Below are 16,950 nucleotides of genomic sequence, written 5' to 3' on the forward strand. Positions count from 1 at the left end.
GTCCGTCTCATGCTACCACGAGTGTGAAAGCACCACCAACATTCAAAAGTGACCAAAACATCAGCCAGAAAGCATAGGTACTGAGAAGTGGTCTGTGGTCCCCACCTGCAGAACCACTCCTTTATTGAGTGTCTTGCTAATCTCCAAAGATTTCCCCCTGTTGTCTATTACATTTGTACAGCAGCTGTGAAATTGATTGTCAATCAGTGTTGCTTCCTAAGTGGACAGTTTCATTTCACAGAAGTTTGATTTACTAGGAGTTATATTGTGTTGTTTAAGTGTTCCCTTTGTTTTTTTGAGCAGTGTATATATGAGAGGAGGAAAAAAAGAGAGAGAGAAGGAGAGGAGCAAAGCAAAGCGCAAAGGCTTTTAATATGTTCTGACATTCCTGTCTGACACTCAACCTCCTGCTCTGCAAAGTGCTTTAAGCACACAGCTTTGATTGCATATTGTTCCACCAGACATGATGAGAAGCACTGTGGAGTTGCACAGTAGTAATTCTCTACAATCAACACATCTATGCAAAAAGCTGCACCTCGCTTCTTTGGTGGCATTCAAAGTAACATCTGACTTCTTGAACCCAGTGTGTGACTGACGACGTCTCACAGAAATAGACGTGAGCCACTGGGAGGTGTCATGTCAGCTCAGTTGTAGGATAAATCTTTTCATAATATCCTACAGACAAACTCAGCGAAGCTCTGATATGGAAAAAAAAAAAAAAAACACAAAACAAGAGGAGTATTTGAGGGCAACCTTGTGGCAAAGTTATGAGGACCGATACTGAACGGGCTAAAACACCCTCAGATGAGAAAACTCTCACTCTGTGATTTCATGCATCTCATTCTTGCACTCTTTATTATTTAAGTTTTTAGCATTTCTTTTCCAGCTCTAAATTTTTAGAAAGAAAAATAAACAACTTGACAATTACTAGAGATGCACTAATCGGACTTCTGGGTCGAAATCACTTTCCATTTTTCTCCGAGGTCCGGCCTGCTGCTTCCGACCGATTGTGTTTTGTTTCTTATCCTGAGGACTATAACAGATGGACGAGAAAAAAATGCTTCATTTATTTATTTATTTGATGCAACTAGTTTGCATAATAGACCACTCTGACAGTAATAATATGGAAGCAAATCGTTACCATATTTCAAATGAAAAAGCATTTTCAGAAATGCTTTTTCATTTTAAGAATGTGGCTGCATTGTTTGACTCATAAATGAAATTAGATATCAATAATCCTATTTGCATTTTAATTTTCTTCTTCAAAACTGCTCATTCTTTCACTTAATTAAAATGAAAAAGACATTTGAGATTTATTTTTCAAAATGTACCCCAGCAAATAGATACCAAAATTCAATGTGAAATGTAAAATTTGAAAATGAAAAAGCATTTCCAGAAAAGCTTTTTCATTTTAAGAATGTGGCTGCATTATTTGACCCATAAATAAAATTAGTAATCAATCATCCTATTTGCATTTGCATTTTCTTCTTCATGACTGCACATTTTATGCCATAATCAAAAAGAAAACAAAGCAGACATTGCTTTTTCGTTTTCGTGGTCTGCCCGCAAAGTACTGCCCAGAACTCGAAAACGAAAAAGCATTCCGAGCTGCGGGCGCAGCAGAGTGACGTCAGCAGCCGCTCTTCCTCAGCTCCCTGCTGACCGAGCTACCCATCTTGTTCGGTAGGGGGCGCTGTGCACGTCGGCATTGCATTACATTGCAAACGTGCCGAGAAACTGATTGAATTGCAGCAGGGCCGAGCTCAATTTGTGGCAGTGACAGGCGGAACTGGTAGTTCCGGTGGCAGGCTGTGGCATCCTCGTGGCAGCCTTATGGCCTGGGACATCCAGCGTGTTTTTAAGCATTTATTTATAATTTTCTGTGAGTGACAATTCAGAATAGCTGCTCGTGCTCTATAATAAACTGGCTGTTTGTGCAATAAATCTTCATCATCCTTTCAACACGTCACACATACACATAGTGCTATTTATTTTCCATGTCAAGTAAATACAATCACCTTATGTTATGGGTCTAAAGCTGTTTATTAAATAATAATCAATATATTATATATTTAAAGCCAACAGGCTATAACAACGACATCCCGTTTGCCGATAATCTGCATCAGCTTCCACAAAAACAGCGGCAACTTTTACGGCCGGTCTGGCACCTTCTGGCATCCTCGCGGAATCCCCTGCCACCCTGCGGCAGGCTGTGGCACCTCCGGTGGCAGGCAGTGGCGCACACTGCCACAGCCTGCCACCGGCACTACCAGTTCTGCCTGCCACTGCCACAAATTGAGCTCGGCCCTGCTGCAATTCAATCAATTTTTGGCACATTTGCAATGTAATGCAATGCAGACGTGCACAGCGTCCCCTACCGAACAAGATGGGTAGCTCGGTCAGCAGGGAGCTGAGGAAGAGCGGCTGCTGACGTCACTGCTGCGCCCGCCGCTCGGAATGCTTTTTCAGTTTTCGAGTTCTGGGCAGTACTTTGCGGGCAGACCACGAAAACGAAAAAGCAATGTCTGCTTTGTCTTCTTTTTGATTATGGCATAAAATGTGTAGTCGTGAAGAAGAAAATGCAAATAGGATGATTGATTACTGATTTTATTTATGAGTCAAATAATGCAGCCGCATTCTTAAAATGAAAAAGCATTTCTGAAATTGCTTTTTCATTTGAAATATGGTAACAATTTGCTTCCATATAATAATGCCAACATCAGTTTCTTCAGTCAACTGATGTCTTTAGCTACTTAAATTCTTTAGCAATCGATAAAAAGGCTCTTCCTTCAAAGTGCAGTGTGTGTGGTAAAACCCCCGGTCGCAGTCCTCAGCTGAGTGTGTCTGTGCTGCATTGGTCAGTCGTGTTCAGCTGCAGTCAGGTTGGCTACAGCTGGACGTTATGTTTTCCTATAAAATGAACCGGTTTATAAAAGTGTTTCAAAGACGAATGGGATACTTCGGTAAAGTTATTAAGAAGCAACAACCGAGTTCTTTCAGTGACAGAGAAGCAGCTGGACCAAATAATATTTTCAATAAAACAAATTTATTTTTATTCTTTTTAAGTTAAAGTCTCCATTGGGATATTTTAAAATTAAAGGTGTAATAGAGAAACGTTTTGCTTTAGAGTTACACTCTTTACAAAATGGCGGTCTTCAGTTATTTAAATTTGAAATTTAAATTTTTCTTTTTTTGAAAATGTATTAAAAGGGTTTCATTTGATTTATTTTGTCTCTTTTTTGTTTCTTTTGGCTCTTTTAACATTCAGTTCAATGATATCTTTATATGTTTTAACTGCAAATCTTTTAGGCTTTATTCTGTGGTGAAAGTCAATTTAAAAAATATATAAAATAGCTTTTATTGAAGAACAATTAAATGTTTTAAATCAAATGGAAAAATTATGCAAAGGATTAATGAAAAAAGTAGTTGGTAGCGACACCCGAAATCCATCAAATGAAGAGATTATAAGATTATCCTCATTTATACATCAAAGCATAACATTTACCTAATGTTTATAAAGGTCAGTCAGCTGACCTTCTGATCGCCGTTGAGACCCGTTTAAGAGAAACATTTCTGAATTCCATCTCTAGCTGATCGTTTGGTGCATCTCTTAAAAAAACGAAAATTTAAAAAATAATAATAATAATTTACTATCCGATTTGAAAAGACAAACCACTTACATAAATCCCAGTAATCTCTTCAGCTAAAGCCACTCACCAAACAACATACAGCTATAACTCCTACGCATGAAGCAGTTCTGGGACAATCTTTAAAATTACACAACATGGTTTCTCTGCAAGGACAAACATGTGCACCACGATGTCTAGAATAAAGGTTAAAATCACCGGCTGAGTAATATTTCAGCCAGGTATGCAGGACAAGAAACGCAGCATGGAATTAATGCCCGACACATATTGGCTCTCTGTGACTCTGATGCCTTTTTACTATCCACACCAATTAGCTCCATCCACAATCATTTGTAAACACGTTCACGGTATCGATAAAATGGAGCTCCATTAGGAAGCATAGATCTGATCTCCACAGTGGCAGAGGTTACCAGTCGTTGCTCAAACAAGAAGGCGATACAAAAAGAGACTGCAGAATTTCTAATTAATAGTAAATTTAAATTTCACTGCTAAAATCATAACATATTTTAACAGGAGCTGCTCCATGTTATAACAGACGACCATGTAAGGTGAGAATTATTCCAATGGAAGACCTGAGGCAAAGCTAACAAAGGCCCTTGGTGCTGTGATCTAAATAGGTCAGGGGAGTGCTTGCTCCACCGAAGAGGTTCCACTTCCCCCACTTCCCTTCACAATCAAATCGTATACCAAGCTTCCAACAGTTGCTTCAGACAACCAGATTATGTTCTCCAGCTCATAAAGCAACACGACACACGTTGCCATGGAGAAAGTGGATGAGAGGAAAACTGACTTTGCAATGTGCCGAAAAGAAAGTGCTTTAGAGTATCAAAACAAGCTGCTAGTGCGGCTCCAGCCTTTCACTGCTGGGCTAGGCTGAACTAATTTTGAAGTCACCATCTGCCAAAAAAAAAAAAAGCTTCACTTTCTGAGTCTAAATATCCCTCAATTATTTTGTGTCTTCAGCTTCACACCCTTTAAACTACAAAGCAGCAAACACAATCAACACTAATGCCGCTGAAAACTACCCACACATTTTACTGCGCATGTAAGTGAAGCTAAAGGATGTGACAGTATTTAGCCAGAGAACAGAAAGATGTTCTTTATAACTCGACAGCTAAATCCTCTATGAATGTACGGATGATGTAGTTTAGATTCGTAGCATTTCAGGCCCACAAATCTTCCCCAATACTGCTTCCTATTCCTCGACTTGTAACATTTACAAAGACTGAGCACCAAGCCAGCAACATTTCTTCTTTCTCCCTCGTTTTTAATCTATATTCTGTGTATATCACTTTCTGTAATTGTTTTGGCTACGCAACAGAAAGCTATGTACACTCCACGCCTTAAACATAGTAGATTTATAGACTGAAACAAGCCGTTTTTTATTCTATTCCCTTCGAGGCATGAATGATGCGTCCGCTTTGCACGTGTTCTCAGGCTCTAGGAAGAAAAGCAGGGCAGATGGTGGGGGTTTAACTTGCGATGTCACTGATATAACTCTAAGTCAGATCAGAGCTAATCACAGGGCTGAAAAATGTAGGTTTGTAAAGGAAGACTTGTTCCACAAGACTGAGCTCAGGTGGCATTCAACAAAGTTGTCTTTCTGCTTCTAAGCAAAGAATCAATGTTTTTATTCTTTGATATCAATAGGTATTTTTGATAAATTGCATTTTGTTTTTAGGAGCACTTGATTGTAATGCTGCTGTAATTTAATTTCTTTTACAGTCGCCAATCTGAAACGTTTGGTGTACATTTGCATTCAGTCCCCTTGACTCAACACTGTAGAATGAACTTTTGAAGCAATTACAGCTGCAAGTCTTTTGGGGTGCGCCTCCAACAGCTTTGCACTAAATGTTTTGCCCATTCTTCTTTGCAGAAAAGCTCTAGCTCAGCCTGATTAAACAAGCATTTTTCTCCAGGATTGCCCTGTATTTAGCTCCTTCCATCTTCCCAAGAAAATAAAAAGAAAATCCTCAAACCATGAGGCTACCTCTATGCTTCACTACCGATTGTGTGCTCTGGTTCATTTTAAATGCTTATCCCTCACTCATGTATGTAGCGTTTTGAATGTATACCAGGTGACACAGAAAACAAGTCTCCTTATGGCTTTCATCCAACAGTGTCTGTAGTTTGGTCATACGCTTTCCATTTTCAGATGATGGATTCAACAAAGCTCCATGTGATACCCATGTTTGGGATTTTGTTTTATCACCCAACTCTGCTTTAAATTTCAGAACAATTTTCTCCTTGACCTTTCTCCTATGTTCATTGGCCTTCGTAATTCTGTTTGCTTACTAATGCTCTCTAATAAAATCGCTTTCAGAGGGACAGCTGTGTTCGTGAAGAGATTTAATTGCACACAGGTGGATCCCATTTAGTAATTAGAGGACTTCTGAAAGCTAATGGCTGCACTGGAATTCATGTGGGGATTTTAGTAAAGGTCATGGTAAGGGGGCTTTACACCAAAGCACACCACATCTTTTAGAATTGTATTTGTTAAAAAAAAGTGAAACAATGTCTCCTTTTCCTTCCACTTCACAATTATGCACTACTTTGTCCCAATAAAATGCATTTAGGTTTGTAGTAACATCACAATTTGCGAAAAAGTTCAATGGGCATAGATCTTTATATGTGAGATCTTGTCCAAACTACTGGATGCACAAACTGGGAGATGGCAGCTTCGGTGCAAAGGAGAACCTCGTACCCGTGCTGCCCTCAATGTGCCACCATTACTACTTTATGTGTAAATCCATCAGTTCTAATCTCCATTGTGTTCAAATGAGCTGTTTTAGGTCAGCAAATGTTTTTTTTAGCAACATAATTATCAGTTTTTTTTAAGAAGGCTTTAGACTAAAATAATTAGCACTCTATGAGGAAACTGCAAAATAAACATGCATCGTTGAAGGTGTTAATGGCTTCCATATTTCCCTACAGTAGCATCAATCCATTGTCTATCCCCACTTATCCTACAAGAGCTGCAGGATAGTGGGGGTGGGGTTGGGGGAGAGGGGCCTGGTGCCCATACCAGTGATCATTGGGTAAGGAGTGGGGTACACCCTGGACAGGTTGGCCAGTTCATAACAGGGCGATAAACAATCATACACACAAACACACAAATTCACCTAACAGTGGTACCTGAAGAGAACCCACACATGCAGACCTCAGGCCAGGACCTTCTTGCTGTGAGGGATTAGCTGACACAATACAAATATCGAAAAACATTTTTGAAAAAGCCATTAAAAAAAAAAATCAGTCACACAGCAAAACTCATTCAGACTTTAAAAGGTTAAAATTGCCCCCATGTCACCTAAAAATACTAAGTAGTTTGATATATCCTTCCTGGTCTTCTAGGATAGCCTGTAAACTGTGAGTGATTTCTGGGATGGCAGCAACACCACAGACCAGGATTCTGGGAAAATGCCAGTGAAACCTTCCTGACACACTGAAAGATTGATCATCTGCCTTTAAGAGTTTGTGCTTAGCCAAAAACATTACGACAACTATATGATGACTCTATGAGACAGGGATACTTCAAGGCTAGCTAGTACACTGTCTGCCTCACACCTCGGTGCTCATCACTGCCAGGTAAATCCTACAAGTTTTTCATGAAAAAGGTCCAACTCTAGCCTGCGGCACCTTTCAAAACAATATCTGTTCCACTGCTGACTGAAAATCAAGGCTTCCATGAACAGCTTTAACCTTCTAGCATTTTTAGATCTGTGTAAGTCATTGAGGACAGGGAGAGACAAATTTAGTCGAATGAACCTGTCAGAACAGCTATGCAGCACTAGAATCCAAAAAAAGCACATCGGTGCCACCTAGTCCATCCTATTATCTCTATGCAAAGAGGCCCAGCTCAGCATAAACAAGGCATAATTTCCCACTGAACAGCTTGTCTCTTCCAAGGGTCAAAAATAAAAAGGGTGAAAGATGTCTGCAGCATGTCCTCCAAATGCTGCGTAACATACTGCAGCTAGCACAAACACGAGCCAAAACGAGCCAAAAAGCCTGCCTGAGCAAAAACAAAATAGCTGCTGTAGTGTTCTAAATCTTTGTGACATTCCAGTCATGTTTCATTAGAGAGGAAGCGATGCTTATTTAGAAAAGACTTAGTGGGTCTCAGTTAAAACAGCACAATAACTTTAAATGGCAATAACTAAAATGGATCATGATGAAAAGGCCATGTAATCAGTCAGAAACAATGCTCCAAAATGAATTTTCAGAAAGCAGCAAACCTTTGAATCAGATTATGTGAAGAAAAAAAAACTGATCTGGACTCTTTTAGAAAAAGGATTAAAAAAATATATTTTTATAATCACTGCAATATGATTATGTACAATATCAGTGTCTCAGAGGGCTGCAATAAATACTGGGCCATCCTAACTTGCCGTGCATTTACCCTCTATATGCCAATCATCAGCCCATCAGATGGAGCCTGAATGCCCAAAAGACCCGAGCTGTGACTTATTCTGATCTGCTGAGTTAGCAAAGCAAAGAGAGAGGGACCGAGAGCAGAGGACAGTAAGGCTTTTATTTATCACAAGTCATTCTCCCATCACAGAACTAAAACCAAATCTAATTATTATTTTATATGGGGAGGCCAGAATTAGGAGAAATATTATCTATTAAAACTTCAGTGTCCTTTTTGCCAACAACCCTAACTTGATTAAGTTTACAAACATGTAAAACTAATTTGGATATTTTTACCAGGAACAGGTAAAGCATCTGGTTCAAGAGCTTTGGCAAGGAGGACCATCACTGCAGTAAGAGTTGGTCGGTCTCTGCTTTGCTCAGTGGAAAGGAACTGATTACAATGTTGTTTATCTGCATTAGATTAAAGTAAATACTCCAATGCAGTGGTGAAAGCTAGGATTCTTTTACTAAACAGCACGTTTTTTCACCACTTCACACAAAGTCAACAACTTTTAGGTTATAATAAAGCTGATTTGAGCCGGGAGATTCTGTGGTTGTGGGTGGTTGGCCGGCTGTTTTGACACAAGTACTTAAAAATCTTTCCAGCGAGAGCTTTTAAAATATGCTCATACTGTGCGTGAACACATGAAAGGGCACCCATATTTTATTTTACCATCCACTACCATCTGCTTTCATTATTCAGAGAAGGAAAGTGTTGTGGCTTGTGTAGGAATAGAGGTTACAGAAGAGAAGGTTTTATTTTAATGTGCAATAAAAAGGGCATAAAGCATTCTCATTTAATTTGGACAGAAGGAGACGTGCAACCAGGAACTGAAGAGAATATGAAATGCAAGGGAAACCGAAATGAACATGTCTGCATCAGTTTGAAAAAACAAAACGTGCCACTGAAATGAAGAATGTTTTAGAAGAACTATAGTTTTACAATTGTTTTTTGCTGCATGAAAACATTTCGCTTCTCCTACTCTATAGCTGCTGAGCTACGAAGCGTAAAGGCAGCTGCGGGTTAAAATTCTGGTTTTCCTTTTAGGTTAGACCAGACAATTTAGATTGTTACAGATTATGGTGATTTCCTGAGGACCACAGCGCAGAAAACACAAAATGATCACCTCAATTTATGCATCAAAAGCCGTACTAAACTAGTGAAAGTAAAAAGGCCACCCTCCTGTCAGCATTCATCTAAATATCTTCTAACAGCCGATAGACCAATGGGCATCTGTGAGTGTTGAGAACGCTGCTCTGAGATGGTGAAGTCAAGGGAGGTACAAAGAGCAACGAAGAGAAAGAAAGCGGGGTGACAAGGTAAATGGTGGTGTGCGTCACAGAATGACAGACACTGACGCAAACTCAGACTGATGAAAGTAAAGCCAGGTCGAGCTCATTGGAGGTATTTAAAAGCCTTGCTTGAGACAAAGAGCGTTGCGGTCATAATTCATTTTGTCTGGAAAGGGTGGTTTATGGAGAGGGACAGAAACTCGTTGACAGAGAGGACAGCAACCCCCCTCCTACAACACACAAACGCTGCCCCATGTCCTAGGCTGCTGTACACAGAGCAAGCTGCTGACTGTGCACTTTGGGGGCTGCCTCAAGTTCTCAACAAAAGCCCTGTTGTCTCCATCTCTCCTGCTTCCTCTGCCTATCACCCACCTCTGTCTTGCTGGCGAGTCCTTTTAGCATGCGAAGAAATAAAGCAACTCATTGGGAGAAAGACTCTTCAAGAGAATTGGTAAAAGCTTGGACGGACGAAGTGAACGACTATAAAAAAAAAAACTACTAAAAACCAAGGAATGAAAATGCCTTAAAATGAGAAAAAGTAAAAGAAACAGAGCAAACGTACAGACAAACTACAGCATATTTAGTTAAACAAAGGAAATTGGTTTAAAGTCTTTTTAACAAGTTAAAAGAGTGAATTTGTAATCAGCCCCTAAATCAACACTTTGTAAAACCAGTTTTCGCTCCATCCGTCTTCCCATCGATACTGACCAGCATGATGCTGCCACCATCGTTTTGTTACAGTGAGGAGGCTGTGTTCAGCATGATGTGCAGTATTACATGTCGTTCTTCTTGCTGCTCTTCAATAAAGGCTACATTTATGGAGTGCACAACCAATAGTTGTCCTTTCAACAGAGTCCCTCACCTGAGCAGCAGATCTCAGCTAAATTGCCACTGCTTAAAATTTCTAAAAATGTATTTAAATAAATCAGAGGACATAGAGACCTCTTTCTCTTGTTGCAAAGCGGGGTCCAAACACATCATTTATGCTCAATATTCCAAGCAACTCTTTTGCGACAGGAAAGATGCTGTGTTTTGGTTGCACAGATATAAATGATGACCGTTTGTCCTCTACAGAAAATATGAAACTGTTTGCCACTAATAATTTACAGATCGTGGGTTCTAATCATTCCACATTAATGCGTGCACCCGCACCATATCCCTTTGGCAGAACGACGCATTTTTGGATGGTTTTATACGTGTGTGTCTTTGGAGGTTTAGCTGGCATAGGAGGCAAAGCAGAGAACAAGAGCAGCCAGGCAGCATGAGACGAGGACAAGCTGAGAGCAGGTTGCTATCAACAAGACACATCACATTCAGAATCCCTCTCCTCTCACACCCTGCCTTTGTCACAGACACACCACCACTGTGAGGATTCATCCCCCATGATCCTTTTCTACCAGCTTCTCTGCCTAAAGGTACACTGTGAGCAGCTTGTCTTCCGGCTCTTAGAAAAAACAGCTAAAACACATTACTTAGATCACTCTCTCAAAATGACAACAAAAAATATGTAAATTAATGAAAACCACAACTGTGAAAAGAGTAAGCCAGAAACACAGCAACTAATACAGATAACTGCAAATGAATTAAAAAGCGTGTCTCACAGAGAAAGTTTAATCCCAGAGTGAGGAGAGCTGGGTATAATCCTCTGTTGAATAATCACAGACTGACAAATCAGACCCACAACTTGCGCTGGCTTTCTCCAAATACAACACATGTCACCTCCAAGGCCCGGTGCTTTAGAATAACAAGGTGTGTGTAAAGGAAAGCTCAAATCCACACTGCTGAGTGTTATTCTTCAGCAGCAACACTCAATACAAGGAAGTAATAAAGCTTAAGGAAGCATTAGTGATCCTGTCAGCAGAGCAGCAAGAAACCAACTCAGCACAAGTCACAAAGGTCTACTTGCAACCAATAGACTAGGGCCAACTTTGATGCAGTGAACAATAGATTCAGTCCTTTGAGAATAAAGCTGCTGTTATGTTATGTTATGATTTAAAACACTGCCTGCAAGCTTGTTTTCTATGTAAAACACTGTATATGTCTGCATCACCTCTGTACCTTTGGATCTCAAGGCTTATCCTGCATTCAAGCCTCCGGGGCATGACGCCAGTTGCGAGAGAGCCACTCACTGGCTTTAGTCATTGGGACAAAAGCATAACAGGCAAAACTAGACAAGGCTTTTACACTTGGGTGCCCTTTGTCTTTGTGAAACAGCAGCCAAAACCACTGAAGTGAAGGCAGTAGCTGTGCAGACAGGAAGCAAATCAAATGGCTATACTGGATCTCATTGATGCATTTGACAGTTTATCATAATATATTACACTCATTGATAGACTGGAACAGTGGGGTGGGATTGTCTGGTCGGTGATAAACTGTTTCAGATCTGATAATGGCAGGACAGGACTACCCTGTATAATTGAGCATAAATCTGCCCAAACAAACAACACATATGGGGTCCCTCATGGCTCCATTCTCACCCCCCACCCCTTTATTCAAAATACATATGCTCCCACTAGCTCAGATTATGGAGCACCATAACTTTCTGTTAACATATGTATTAGTCCGTAACTGTACATATGGGGGATTTAGTGCATTCAGTACAGGCCTTTCAGTTCAGCATGTACATGTACCGAATGAATACAGAGTTGTTTTAAACCTGTGCACAGGGAGAACTAAACTGTACAACTGTTTAAAGCAACATGAAAACAAAAAACTGTTTTATGGTTCCTCACTAAAAAGTCTCCTATTTGGGAACATGACAGTTTATTTCAGTTAACTAAAGTGATGACCAAAGCTTTGTCACAGCTATTTTTAAAGATAAATAAGGAACTTATTTTCTTTAAATTACATCACGCAGAATGAAAACATTACTGATAAGATGAAAATAAAACTAAAGTGCAAATCCAGCTGCCTGTAGCATTCATCCAGCTGCACAGCCCATGGGAGTCCCTTTATCAGCACACATGAGACTGTGCCTGATTTTAGTTTCTAAGGTTTCTCAGCTCTAGGACTAACTACCAGAAAACATATGTGGAGAAAATGTTGGCTCATTTCAAATCAAGGCTAAAAACAGTATTGGCTGTTATTATAGTAAAGCAAGTTCTTGTTTTTATTTTACTTTAAGGCACCTGTGGACATTGTGTATGAATGGTCCCATACAAATAAACCTCCCTTTCCAAAATGGAATAGAGAGCAATTAAAAATGTGAATGCACCATCACAATAGGTAAACTGTTTGGTTTGCAACCAATGGATGGCTGGGCTGCATGCTCACAGTTATGCACAGGTTGATATGGACTTAATATGTCAGCAGCACGCCCGTTGTCATGGAAACAACCAAGACTACATGTGGTACCCACTATAATGCGCACATGACAAATGATGGTTTGTGGTGGATTACAAAAAAAAATCGTTTGCCTCTAAACAGACCTCCAATAGGAGTGATCTCGACTATGGGACGTTTCTGCTTTGGCGAATTGCTAAAGTCATGAATTTTCTGCTTAACGTTACACTCCGATTGTTGAGCTAAAAGTCGTTATAGCAACACTGCTACAAGAATATGTAACATTTCCATGCATCCACATCAAATGTTTTAGTAGTTTTGAGCTAGTAGGAAAAACAAGCTTCAAGTCTCGCACGTTTTCTTGCACCAGACCACCCAGATTGCACACATTGCAAGGGCTCTGCCACGACAGGGTTCGCTCATTTCTGAATTCAGTTAGCTGGCTTTTTATGAGATGTTGGTGTCTAGGCTCTTACCAGTGGAGTGGTCCAGAGGTCCACCGCCGTTGTTGCTGAACAGGGCAGTGTACAGGTCAGGGTATGCCTTCTCCAGGGCCACACACAGGTCGAGGAAATGGTCGCTCTCCTTGTTCATCAGCATCTTCAGAAGGTGATCGACTTTCTCGGCGCTGGACGAGCAGTTCTGGTCCAATTCGAACCTGTCCAGTTGACTCAAAGTACCCGAGACTATCAGCAGCTCGATCACTCGGTCCGCGTCTGTTATGGACTCCAGTAAGTTCTGGTGGCACTGGTCTAGCAACTCTTTGTGCTTTGGCTCCATTGCTGTTTCCCGTAGTTCCGTAGCTTTTCCAGCTAACCCCAGACGACCAACTGGATGTTAGGATCCTCACAGCTCAAAAGTACGGAACGATTACCGAACTGAACTTACCGCTTCTCGCAGAAGTTCGCTGGAGCCACCACGGCATTGCACGGGAAATCGATTTTTATAGCATATTGAAAAAGGCACAAGAAGCCATATTTGTTGCCCAAGGCTGTTGACTGCACTAAACAGCGATACATGTTTCCATCTTCCTAACATGGAGCAGTTCCGGTCGTTTTTTGCTTCCACTCCACGTACTCGTCAACTGAACACATTTTTCCCTCCTTCTGTATCATTTCGGGCTCCGTTCGCCAACTCAACTGCTGGGAAAACTCACTGAACTCCGCTGCTGATCCTCAGTTACACTGTACCCTCCGCCATGTCTGAGCAACTCAGCAGCTGCTGCCCGCCGTCAATCAACGACCCGAACTTTTACCATATAAGGCAAAGAGGGCGGCGTCTCGCTGAAAACACGCCCATTTCTTCAATGGGCGTCTGTAGTATGTGTCACAAATCCCAGATGGATTAACTAATGGAGAGAATAATATCCCGGAAAATGTAAATCTGAAATGATGATGAATTTAAAAACGCTTTACCGAATGTGTTCGTTACAACCCAACACAAGCATTCCTCAAAGTAAATTAATATAATCCAGCAACACATTTTTAATGTCTGGAAATGTATAACAATGATGCTCAAATGTTTAACACCTCAATGAATACCAAGTTCTCCAAATACCACCATCTTACTAGATATTTTAAAACTGTGGTTAAGTATAACTTAAACTTTTCTAGTTTGGAGTTTCTTTCTGTAGGCACATATGACTGATAGAAGGATACAGTGTACATGTATGAGCCATGCGAAGTTGAAAGAATAAACAGAGAATATCAGAAGTTTCTCACCAACCCTGAGCTCCAAATCCAAAACAGCTACAGTGCGCATAAAACGCAGTGATTTGAAGTAATACAACTGTTTATTTTCACTAATGAAGTATCTCAGATGTTTCATAGACACAGTTGCCTACTAGACAACCCCATTTAGCAAACATGCTGCTACAGTATATCTTGTTATTGCTGATGGTAGTTAGCTAGGTTACTGAGCACATCAATTGGCAAATGTTTTTTGAACTTGAAACTCGAACAGGTTTCGCTTAGGTTTGCCTTGATGTTTAAGTTTTGACTTCAGAGCTAAATACATTGGCTGTCAAAAGTATACACACTCTTGTTAAAATGTCATGTTTTTGTGATGTAAAAAGAGGCCAAGATGAATATTTTTCCACATATAATGGTACATATATTCTATACAATTTGAATGAAAATAAATAAATCTCCCTAAAAAAGAAAAAAATATATATTATAATATGTAATATTATAAAAAAAAGGTGCAATAATCGGATTGCATAGACATGGTTGAATCTGTTTACACCTACCATAAATTATATCACATTTGTTTAACCTGAAATAAACTTTTGCTTTCCAAATTTGCTTTCCTGACTTTTCCACAGGTGTATTCTTTAGCTTAAAGCCATGGGTTGCAGAGAGGTTACCAAGGATCTCATTGAGTACATTGTACAAAGGTATCAGTCAGAAAAAGAGGACAAAATGTTCCATAGAATGATTTATGTGCCATGGCACAATACAGACAGTGAACACAAAAATTGAGAAAATGAGGGAAAACGGTGTTAGTACAAAAACTAGACTTTTCTTGAAAATAACTTAGCAAATAATCACTTAACTGAAGATGAAGATGGATTTTACTGTTTACTGTAAAAGTTAGTTAGTCCAAGCATACAACACAATCAACTAAAGAATGAGTACATGAGAAAAATAATCACAGTCCTGGCATTGTCTAGCCAGACTTCTAAGAAAAATGTGTGGGGTCACCTGAAGAGAGCTGTAGACAAGAGATCTCCCCACAATAATTTTCAATCTCAATATGTTGAGATTCTCCCCCAGGGGAATTTTTGTAAGTTAGAGAGAACAAATATTACCAAATCTAGATTAATATGCTTATCGACAGCTACTAAAATCAGCTGCATGCTGAACTTGAATAAAAGGTGTTTCAAGTTATTAGCTTAATCCCAATTAAATGGGTTGTATTAAACTGGCTCTGTGACTTTATAACCTTATGTTCACGATATTTAACAAAAGACCACATTCTTTCATATAAAACCCAGGTATTTGTAAAATTAAACTATTGACAAATTAAAGTATTGACGAATCTAAAATATGTTTTGTGAAATAAATCTGTGTCTAAATGTTATCAGACCACCGCAACCCAGTCACTATTTGCACAGTACACTATTGGAATTGAATCTGAAGTTTTCATTAGGGGTGGATCAGTGTGAGATTCTAACTGTGAGGTAAACTTGAGTAAAAATACTACAATTTCATGATATAAATGTAGTCACAAAAAAATGACTACAGAAAAAACAATCATTCCTATTGCTGCTAAAAAATATAGCATATTTATTATGATTGTTATCTCACGGTTATGCATTCCATTTCTAACCTTTATTTTGATACAGAGACTTAAGCAAAATTAAACAGTTTTCAAGTGCTTAATGTGTGGAGTATTAAACCTTTCGTTCTTCTGCTCTTTACAAATTAAAACTGGGAGTCTATGCTGATGCTAGCAGGTTAGTTAGATGGACTTTCTACCTGCTGCTGGCTTCTTAACATACTTGCTGCTTATAGCTCCCAACGGAATTCCTGAAACAGCCTTTGCTTAATAAAAGTTATGAGTGGCCCTCGTTTAGCTTTCACACGTTGACAATCAGTGTTTTTCACAACTAGACATATGTCCACATAGTAGGCATTATGGACATGGAGTTTAAATACAATTTCATCATGATATTTTCTTGTATTTATTGAATGATGAAAAACGGGACATTAAAAAAGTTTGAATCTTTTTGTCCTGAAAGCTATCATTGCATTCAGGCTGAACGTTACCAAAGCAAATAATTCTCTGAAAGTAAAACTTACTTTTTATCAAAACACCAGTGCTGTTCAGTCGTGCAGCTGTCCTGCTAATCAGTACCTAATAATTGCGTTTGATCATATTTTGGGCTTTGCAAATGTTATCAGTTATAGTTTACTATCATTAAGGATTGCTCATTTTTAATACAAAATATTTTTCCAACAATAATGATACACAATAGCATAAACGTGTGTCTCAAACTCAAAATTCCGGTCTAGGACTTCCTCTGGCATCTCATTAATGATTTTTAAGGATCAGTATGTTTCATTTTTGAAACCTTAGCTTTATAAAACACTGGAATCCAACCCATGGCTCTCTTTTTCTGTTTTAAATATAATAATTGGTTACCCAAAACATTATAAAGTGTTGACCTTTTTTGTGTTTGAACATGACTTAGACTAGAAGGATGATGTAAAATGTGCAATTTAATTGATACATTTTATTTGAAGAAGTAACAGAAGAAAGTGTCAAACCGCTTTCAGTCAGTTGCCAAGTCACATTTCAATCCAAGAAAAAT

At 39.4% G+C, this 16,950-nt stretch overlaps 1 protein-coding gene across 4 annotated transcripts in view; it reads right to left on the minus strand.

The window, feature by feature from the left end:
• Positions 1 to 14,112, minus strand: part of dlg5a (discs, large homolog 5a (Drosophila)) — a 63,429-nt gene extending 49,317 nt beyond the window's left edge. The window contains exon 1 of one of the 4 annotated variants that reach the window (XM_047351380.1): positions 13,112 to 14,112. In XM_047351380.1, coding sequence (XP_047207336.1) covers positions 13,112 to 13,415 — 304 coding nt within the window. In that variant the 5' untranslated portion in view covers positions 13,416 to 14,112. The remainder of the gene's footprint in view (positions 1 to 13,111) is intronic. The other 3 variants (XM_047351378.1, XM_047351377.1, XM_047351379.1) reach the window with 3 other exon arrangements.
• Between the last annotated feature and the right edge of the window lie 2,838 nt (positions 14,113 to 16,950).

This window comes from Girardinichthys multiradiatus, chromosome 22 (genome assembly GCF_021462225.1).
Source record: "Girardinichthys multiradiatus isolate DD_20200921_A chromosome 22, DD_fGirMul_XY1, whole genome shotgun sequence".
NCBI classification, from domain to species: domain Eukaryota; kingdom Metazoa; phylum Chordata; class Actinopteri; order Cyprinodontiformes; family Goodeidae; genus Girardinichthys; species Girardinichthys multiradiatus.